General features: G+C 43.4%; 1 protein-coding gene across 2 annotated transcripts; it reads left to right on the forward strand.

Moving 5' to 3' along the window:
• The first annotated feature begins 1611 nt into the window (after nucleotides 1–1611).
• TMEM230 (transmembrane protein 230) lies at nucleotides 1612–8912 on the forward strand. 2 transcript variants are annotated; one of them, XM_032786734.2, is made up of 5 exons: nucleotides 1613–1756; nucleotides 3721–3806; nucleotides 4975–5102; nucleotides 5920–6042; nucleotides 7513–8912. In XM_032786734.2, exons 3-5 carry the CDS (start codon nucleotides 5004–5006, stop codon nucleotides 7651–7653), a joined length of 363 nt encoding a protein of 120 aa, XP_032642625.1. In that variant the 5' UTR covers nucleotides 1613–1756; nucleotides 3721–3806; nucleotides 4975–5003; the 3' UTR covers nucleotides 7654–8912. The 2 variants fall into 2 exon arrangements, with proteins under 2 accessions (XP_032642615.1, XP_032642625.1); XM_032786724.2 differs by lacking the exon at nucleotides 3721–3806 and having other exon boundaries at nucleotides 1612–1756.
• The last annotated feature ends 504 nt before the right edge of the window (nucleotides 8913–9416 follow it).

The raw sequence follows: 9416 nt of genomic DNA on the forward strand, positions 1-9416 counted from the left end.
AGCTGAGGCTGGTTGAACTTCATGATATTTTTCCCCTTTCCAGTTAATGAAAGGAGCATCATAGGAACATTTTAGTCAAAGCCCCTGGTAGTTTAATAGAGCAGAAAATAGGTGACTCTGTCTCACGCACAACTGTTATTTTTAGCAAGAGTGTTAACCTTAGTATTCTAGCTAAATATCAACCTGAGTCATTATGTTTTGTCTTGTTTCAGTCGGGTATGTTCACTTCCCTTATGGCCACCGCTAAGCATTGAAAAGTTATGAATCAGACCCCCAAAATGATGAGGCGCTCAAAATCATGAGCTGCTTTTTATACATAATAAATGTTGGGATTTTTTTTTATTTGCTGTCTGGCGTTTCAGCTTTTCGGGGTTACGCATTCATAGAATCAAAGAATATCAGGGTTAGAAGAGACCTCAGGAGGTGATCTAGTCCAACCCTCTGCTCAAAGCAGGACCAACCCCAACTAAATTATCCCAGCCAGGGCTTTGTCAAGCCTGACCTTAAAAACCTCTAAGGAAAGAGATTCCACCACCTTCCTAGGTAACCCATTCCACTGCTTCACCACCCTCCTAGTGAAGTTTTTCCTAATATCTAACCTAAACCTCCCCTACTCCCTCCCCAATCCAACTTTTTTCCCCACCAAGAGCTAGCTGACTTAAAAAAACAAACAACGCCCCCTCCCCCCGACACACACACACACACACACACAATTGCACAACTCCCAATGCTTCAGAAAAACACAAAACTTGCAATAAAGTTACAGGTGCTGGTGACACTGCAGTTCCCGTGTTAAAGGTGTGAAGTCATGCTGTGTAGTTATACAGCTATTGTGCCTCATCCTAAACATATCTGTGATTTGGTATGGTTGACAGAATCTCTGGATCTAGCCCTTTTATTATTGTTGTTTGCATCTCTAGCATCTAGAAGCCCTACTCGTGGTTGGTTTGTCTGTTTGTTTAAGGAAGCTTCTTGTTCTTGCTGGGGATAAAAGTTGGAATGCGTGAACCCTAAAAACTGAAACGCTAGATGGCAAATAAAAAGGTCCCCACATTTCTTATTTATAAAAAGCAGCTCATGATTTTGAGCACTTCAGTTTTTTTTGGTGGCGATCTATGTGCTGTACAAATCTGTATCATGTACCTACGAGCCTTTGGGTTGAAAAGTGCTGTATCAATGCAAGTTATTTGATACATTTTGTAAATAACTAACAGTGCCCCATTGAATTTATTGACCAATTTTGAAAGCTTCTGCAGGCAGCATATCTGGGATTTTACAATCTTGAGACATAAATTGTGAGTAAGCTCTCCATTCAAAAAATAAATGAGATATTTATAAATGCCTCATGAAAAGACACTGCAGAATCCTTAATTGTAAGAGCAAGATGCTTGACAAAAAAAGCTGTCTGGAAATAGCTCTTCTGAGATCCCCCTCACCCACCAACCCACACAGGACAGCTCTGTATTCAGCAGACAAGCCCCAGCTTGTCCCATTCGTGTGACACATATTACACAGAGCCCTAGCAGCTGGCACGCAGCACAAGCTGTCCAATCAGCTTCCACTTTTCAGCTACCAATCAAGTGCTGTTTTGTTCTTTTTTTTTTAAAGAAGAAACGGAGTCAAATCAAAATGAGGTTTAGTGCTTTAACCTGGAAGGAAATGACTGTCACGGGGCATAAACTTCCTGGGTTGGTTTTCGATAGGTGCCGCAGAGAAGCAGTAGAGCAATACTGGGAGAGATGGGCTTGAGCAACAGGTACAGAATACTGTTGCAGTGAAATTTTAATGTTGCTTCTTTGTGCTAAGATCTTGATATTTTTCATCTCTAGGGTACACACAGTGAACTGGCTGATTTGATCTGCCCCCAAGTGACAGAGCCATGCTATTCCAGATAAGCTTATGAACAGCCCCCTTTTGAATTCTTCCTGTTAGCGGAGAGAATAATTTCATTAGAGCACCTAATCCATGTTTGTTTAAAGCCGCAGTGGATAAACTTCCTAGAGGTTTATGTTACTGTGCTTTCTGGATCTCTCCATGGAGTTTGTGACATTAGTGAGAATTTAAAACTTCTAAAGCGGTCTTCCTTTAGCAGGGTTATGATTGAGAAAGAGTGTGTTGCTCTTATAAGGCCAGGATAGACTCTCTTTGTACAAGCAGTCCGGGGGGGGCGGGGGGTAGTGGGATCTGTCAGATCCTGAGCTTTATTCTGGAAGTAAAATCAACTGACTTTTATGGTATTTAGAAGGTGGCTAGACATCATAGAAAACTTGGATTGCAAAGAGATTTCAGCTATAAAGAAGGGCGGATAGTGAGCTAGACACTACCCATTCTAGATCTTGAGTTTATCTGTTGTCTTCAGTGGAGATACTCCAGATTGACATTGATATAAATGAGCAGATAAGACTCTAGCTCTGAGAGTTTCAATGACTTGCTCTCAGTCTCCACTTATTGACAGTTATCAACATTAACACACAGGCCTCCACTCTTCTCTCATTTATACTGATGTAAATCAGATGTGATTACAAAAAAGACTGTGGAGTTGCCCTTAAGTAAAACTGGGGCAAGTCAACACAGAATCGGGTCCACTTTGCTCTCAGTGGAAATAAGTAGTCGTGGCACAGGACTGTGAGTCAGGAAATCTGGGGTTTTGTCCAGCTGTCTGGACCAGACTTCTGGTGTGTAAATCACTTCTGTGACTCAGTTTCCTCACCTGTAAAGTGGGGATAATACCTAGCTCATGGATGTATGTGGGACTTACTTATTGTATGTAAAAGTGCTTTGACATACTCAAAAGGCTCTAATGCAACGCAAAGTATTTCTTATGCAGTATCTGCCAATACCATGCACTTCCTGGCAATTGTCATTGAACATTGAGAGTAGATGAGGACATAGGCCCCAAAGGTGAAGTGTCTGAGGAGTGAGTTATCTTTATCCTCGGTAGTGGCAGAAATTAGAAACATGTTTTGTCTGCCTGCTTTGTCCGTAAAGGAACCAAAATACTGAACTGAGCCCATGGCTAAGATGTTACTGGCCATTTGCTACTACGAACTAACCATTCACTTCTTCTGCCTTTTGGGATACAGCTAGAGTTTCCAGATTTAAGTTTTAAATCAAAGCATATGCACATTACATGCAGAGAGTACCTCTGACTTACCAGTTGTGCAAGGTTTGAAGTTTGCAGGGAAGAAGAGGCCTGCTGACAGTGTTTGGTGGGGTTGTGTTGTATTCAAGAAAGGGGAACCCTCCTTCAATTCGAGGGAGAGAGAGCTTGAAAAAGTATATTGTTAAATAGGTTATAGAGCTGGGCAGAATTCCTCCAAGGAATTTGGGAATCAGGATATGCACTTAGTGGGGAAAAAATATGTTCAAGTTTTTCTGGTTTTAGTAAATAAAAGAGGCAGTAAAAGCCTTTGTGCAGTGAACTGAACTTCCCCTATCAACTAAACGGTATTGGAGCATCATGGTATCCTATAAATGCTGTTTAAATATGGGCCTGCCCACTGGCTGTAGAGTGCAGACTGCAGTGCAGATTTGAAGTCATTCCTTCGGAGCCACAGATACCTGAGACCTGGATATGAGTTCTTAGCAGCAGTGCTTGTGGAAGGAACAGCTAAGCTATCCTGGGTTTCAGACTTCCAGGAGATTTACTGGTGGCAGGATGCATTGAGGGCTGGGTACTGACAGGCCAGCTTAGACATCGCCTCCTGTGTATTGCTACAGAGGCATCAATGGCGGGATAAACGCAGGTTTCAGCTCCAAGAAAGCAAGGCCATCAACTGTACAACAAAGCCAGATACCCCAGCCTGGTGAGTACAATCTTGACTGGGTGTCACTGCAGGCAAGAAAACCACAGGGCTTGGATTCACAGCAAGATGAAATTACAGGGTACAAGTGTGGCTTGGCTAAATAAAGCTCAAGCATTGAACATCACCTCCTTCGCAGATCTAATCTAGGTAGATAAACAGGGAGCTGTGACTTCTGTTTTTCTGCTTTTCCTGTTCTGAAACCTCCTCCTCCTCCCTAGTGTCCTGTTCCATCCACTTGTCTGTGTTTGGCCTGTCTTGTGATAGAGCGGTCTGGAGGAACAGACCACTCCATTTTGCAACAGCTTCCAAGGCTTTGTTTCTTAAAACAACAAAACTTTGTAAAACCCTAATGCAGGTGGTAGTTTAAATTCCACTGAAAACAGTTCCAGGTTTTTATGGAATTCAGTATTCCTTTGCAGTATTTGTTACCGAGGCTTTGCCATGCTGTGCTAGTGAAACTGAATAGAGCCTATGCTGAGTGAGGTATAAAGAGTGGACAAATAGCATAAATGAGGGGGAAAGAACTACATGTCTAAGGGAGCTGGCATATCCCACCATACAACTCACTAGGCAGCAGCTCATCTTTATGTTCCCTGCACTGTCATTGTCGCTTCCCCATTCTGTGTCTAAGGCCTGAGCTACACTAGCTGGGGGTTCGTAGCTGAAGTCGAAGTATCTTAGTTTGACTTACCTGGCCATCCTCACGGCAGCAAGTTGACTGCCACAGCTCCCCCATCGATTCTGTTTACTCCTCCTGCCAAGGTGGAGTAGGGGCGTTGATTAGCGGATGGATTTTATCGCATCCAAACGAGATGCGATAAATTGATTCCCCGATTTATCGAACACTATCCGGCGGGCAGTATAGATGTACCCTCAGTTTCCTCCTCTGTAAAATGAGGATAATGGTGCTTCTTCTCATTTGTAAAGGACTTTGAGACCTGTGGATGGAAACATGCTGTATAAATGCTAGGTATGGGGTGTGGTTGTTGCGTTTTTTTTTTTTGTTTGTTTGTTTTTTTAATAATGAGTTAAAGTGTTGTTAGGAACACAGGTCAGGAAACTTGTTTCTTTAGAAATGATATTTAACCTTTTAATAAACTTCAAGCGTTGCATTTTACCACACTGCCTCTTGTTTAGGCTGCTATAAGCAATACCTTTTCTGTTTCAGGTTATAGCTGATGACACGGCCTCCTTGTTATGATGCCATCACGTACTAATCTAACTGCTGGGATCCCCAGTAGCAAAGTAAAGTACTCCAAGCTTTCCAGTACTGACGATGGTTATATTGATCTGCAGGTAAAAGGGGAAAACAGGAAAACTTTTCTTTTTTTTTTCTCTTTTTTTCCTTGGGTGACAAAAATATCCCACAGCTCTCAACTTTGTTCCTTGTTGACCTCCATAAATATGGTGGGATGAGATTCCTCTCTGGCCCCTGTGTGCTGCTCTGGTTAGGTATAAGGGACCTAAACAGCCTGCAGCAAGTCAAAGAAGAATCCCCCTGGGTTGTGCATGAGTCCCATTGTGTTATGCTCCACGTGTGCACACGAGTGCCAGCAGAGGGGGTGCAGTCATAGTGCAAACAGCTACGACCATTCAGGCTTGTGATGGATGCATTGGGGAGGCTATCATAACTTCACACAGCCGTGAGGCCTGCTTTCACCCCTGGTGCAGCCCAGAATCAGGAGGGGACAAAGGTGTCTTAAAGCCCCGGGGATGGGACACAGGGCTGGAGCTGGGTTATTTTAAGAAGCTGGTTATTTTAAGAGGGTTAGATCTATATCTGTTCCTTTGAGGGATGAGACGACCTCATTGTGGAATGACAGCTCTGAAGGGAACAGACACTGACACTTCAAAATCTATCTGAGCTACAGCCGGATCTGGGAACAAGGGCATATGAATCCTTGCCCTGAGAGAACGGGGCATTATGTGGGCAGAACTCCTGTCAGCTGATAGGCACTGAGGAGCTTACCTGGTAGGTCCGAGATGTTGCTGCTCTCGCAATCCCCCTGTAGCGGTTTCTCTGGTTCATCTGAATGGCGCCATCCTCCTCGCTCACCAAAGACATGAAGATGTGCTATGTTCTAATGCCATTTAATATCTGCCTTCCCTGCAGTTCAAGAGGAGCCCACCCAAAATCCCCTACAAGGCCATTGCACTGGCTACTGTGCTGTTCATGATCGGCACCCTTCTGATTGTCATAGGAGCGCTTCTCCTCGCAGGATACATTAGCAAAGGAGTAAGTGGGCTGAATATCTTTTTAAAATATGGTTTGTGTTTAGTGCCAAAAAAAATCACCTCCTGCCAACTTTTGTTTGTCTTAAATATGGAACTTCACTGCCAAGGCCTGTAGGCAGAGTGAGAGCTTTTCTCCCTGGATAACGTTTGCCTGTGGCCCTGCTGCCCTTGGCTGTAGTCCCATCTGCATTCTCCAGCTAGGCATGAGTGGAGCTGGTCTGTGCTTGCATAAGGAAAAAGATGTCCTGCCGGCTACCAGTACTGACGCGATTGTGGTGTTGGGAGTGCTGGGTTTGCTGTCTTTCAGAGATATCAAGCTTATGGTCCTGATCACTGCTCATGACTCAAGATCTCATGGCCCCTTCTGTAGGAATGTTCTGCCCAAACTGTAGTACATACAGTTGTAGCTACGAGGTGAAAACATTATCTAAAAGTTTTCTTTTCTGGCTGCCCATCTAGGCATTTAAGCTGCACTCAAGGTAGTTAGTGCCTACATTTGTGCCTGTCACTCCACTTGGATACAGTATTTTTCTCCTTCTATTCCTAAGCTGTTATGTTATGTTGCTTCAATAATGGCTGCTGCTTACTACTCCAGAGTTGGCTACATTTTGGATGTAGATGAACTGATCACTAAATAGATTGGACTGCAGGATTTGACCCTTGTTCGGGTGCAACGCTAGTTCCCAGGAGAGTTTTACCTTAGCTAAGTTTGCAGGCCTTGTCCTGTGCCTGGCAGTTTGGTTTTGTTTTTAAAGCATCACCAAGTTGTAATGTTTCCAAGCTGGAAAAGGAGCCATATAAACCTAATGAGAACTAACAATAGTTTTCCCTTCCCTGTGCCTTGTCAAGTAAAACATTAATGAAATCGGAGCTTCTCTGGTCTAGAGGGATTTAAAATCAAGCCTGACACAGAGTGAACTGGCCTTTATGGACAGTTGGGCTCAACTCCACCTGGGCCTAGTTATCTGCCGCCCAGAGGATGACAGATTTGGGCCAGTGATCAGACATCACATGATGGTAACCTGCTTGGTCAGACAGGGGAAGGTCAGGAGCTAGGAGAGGCCTCTGGAGAGTCCTCTGGAGAGTCTCAGAACCTGGAGTGGGCCTGGCAGTGTACACTGGTTGAGAGGAGGAGGAGGAAGTTGCCCCTACCATCTGGAGGGGTAGGTCTGACTAGAGTTACCTATAGTGAGGGGCAGAAGCAAATCCTTAAGAAGGAATTAAAAGTCCAGGAGAAGAAGGCCGAGAGATTCTAGGTTTGAATTAGTGTATGTTAATAAACCAGACTCCACAAGGGCCGAGTTGGTCAAAGCCCTGCTTATGGTGGTTTGCTTGTCTGGGCAAGGAGGGAAAGTGAGGCAGGATCAGGGTGTGACACCAGCTGAGGCAAGCTCCTGTTACAAAGCCTTTGCTTTGAGTATGTATGTATGTATTTATTTTTTTCTTTTGTTTCTCTGCTTCTCTCTTCCAGGGAACAGACCGAGCTATCCCGGTATTGATCATTGGAATCCTGGTGTTCTTACCAGGTTTTTATCACTTGCGCATCGCATACTATGCTTCCAAAGGCTACAGGGGTTACTCCTACGATGACATTCCAGATTTTGATGACTAAAATGCACCCTGGAAGCAGGGAGCATGGCTCAAGTTGTAATGAGTTTCGTGTTAAGGGACGTTAGTTAACTTGACACTGGCTATCAAAGATGGAACATGTATGAACCTAAACTAAGTAGATTTATCAGTGGATGCAATTTCCTAGTTCTGTAAATATTTTATTGGGTAACTGCCAGCTTTTTTATTTTATTTTATTTTTTTTTTTGGTGTTAACATCAATTTGTGAGACATAAGTGCAACATTAGATGAAGCACAGCATTTACTGTTCTAAGAGCTCTTGTTGTTTCTAATGGGAAGTTCTTGGGCAAGCCAAGCTGAGCAGTTGCCCAAAGGTCAGATGAATCAAATATAATTTAAGGGAAAAAAAAGAAGTTATAATTTTAGTCTAAAGAGATTGATATTTCTAATGGATAATGTATTGTAGAACATGTATTGTCTTTCAAATAGATCAAAGCTATAGCTAGGATCTTTGTGGCAAACGAATATAGTACATCTCATTTTGTACTGCTGCATAATCATCAAAATAATTCCAGCATCATCATTCATCATCATAGGTTTGCATCTGGAATGCTGACCATTTGCCAGTCTGATGCAAATGGGAGAGGAAATTGGATGTGCGCGCAGTGATTTACGGTGTATTTGCCATACAAGAACCCCTGTCAGTCTCATAAGTCCACTTACCTGACCAACACATTCCTTGAGTGCCAGCTACTTCCCATCCTACGGTTAATTTTGCTAAAGCTTATGGGTCATCCTTTCATAAGGACAGCTTAAGATTTTGCTTACTGAAGGATTTTAAACAAATTGGTGAGAGGCAGGGTGAAGAATTGAAAGTTGGGCCCTGGACCTGAATTTTCCTATCTTAAAATTCTGTTTTTGAATATTGGTGAACATTAGGAAAGTTCAGATCCCCACTTTGCAGACTGGAATCATCTGTCTATATGTTTATTTGAGGTCACTTGGCCCTAGATCTAAACCCTGTACTGTACACAATACCCTAAACATATAAAAAGAAAATCTAGGACAGTGCTGCACATGTTATCTGCTTGTATTGCTCTATTAGCTGCACGTTGTTCATTATTCTGGAGATTCACAAGAAACTGAGGACAACTGGTAGATTCCCGCTTGATGTCAATAAGAGCAAAGTGGCTTCCTAGGTGTAATTGAACTGGGTGTTCCAAGAAGCAAGTATAGAACAAGAAATTGTAATGTAAAATTCAAGCATATGCATTTCATATGAATAAACTCCACTATAGTCCATGTATGTTTCATAGGCATGGCTCTTTTAAATCCAAAGACGCTCACATACAATAAAAATGGTTCCCAAACTTGCTGGGAGTAACTCTGTCTGGTACCTAGACTGAGCTTTCAATGGGATCTGCCATGGCCTACTGCCTCCTCTTCCATTATTCATGCTGTCATCTGCCAGAGACAGTGGGCAGCAGCTTGCTAGGATAAGGTTTTGAGCAGCTTCATCTTTGTTCTGGGCTCATATGCAGCGAGTTGAATGGCGGGGGGTGCACTGAGTCCCAGTGCTCATCATCAAGGCGGCAGGAGGGGGAGCCTAGAGTTAATACACCATGTATTGCAGCAGTTCCTGGAGTCCTTGTGTGAGAGACTGAGAAGCCAACCCTTGTATGGTTTACGGGTCAGGAGGGGCTCTAGTCCCTCCTGTTGTTTCTCATCTCGTTCCCACACGATAGGTTTACAGCTTGTAAATGCAGCCTGAACTTCCCATAGTGAGCAAGGTCGGGGGGGACAGGG

Source organism: Chelonoidis abingdonii, chromosome 2 (genome assembly GCF_003597395.2).
Source record: "Chelonoidis abingdonii isolate Lonesome George chromosome 2, CheloAbing_2.0, whole genome shotgun sequence".
Lineage (NCBI taxonomy): Eukaryota > Metazoa > Chordata > Testudines > Testudinidae > Chelonoidis > Chelonoidis abingdonii.

What these genes read in the sequence shown, in the direction of transcription:
- TMEM230 (XM_032786724.2), top strand. Translation starts at nt 5,004, where the DNA reads ATGATGCCATCACGTACTAATCTAACTGCTGGGATCCCCAGTAGCAAA. An exon ending in ATGGTTATATTGATCTGCAG is followed by an intron (nt 5,103 to 5,919) that starts GTAAAAGGGGAA and finishes CCTTCCCTGCAG; the next exon opens with TTCAAGAGGAGCCCACCCAA. An exon ending in CAGGATACATTAGCAAAGGA is followed by an intron (nt 6,043 to 7,512) that starts GTAAGTGGGCTG and finishes TCTCTCTTCCAG; the next exon opens with GGAACAGACCGAGCTATCCC.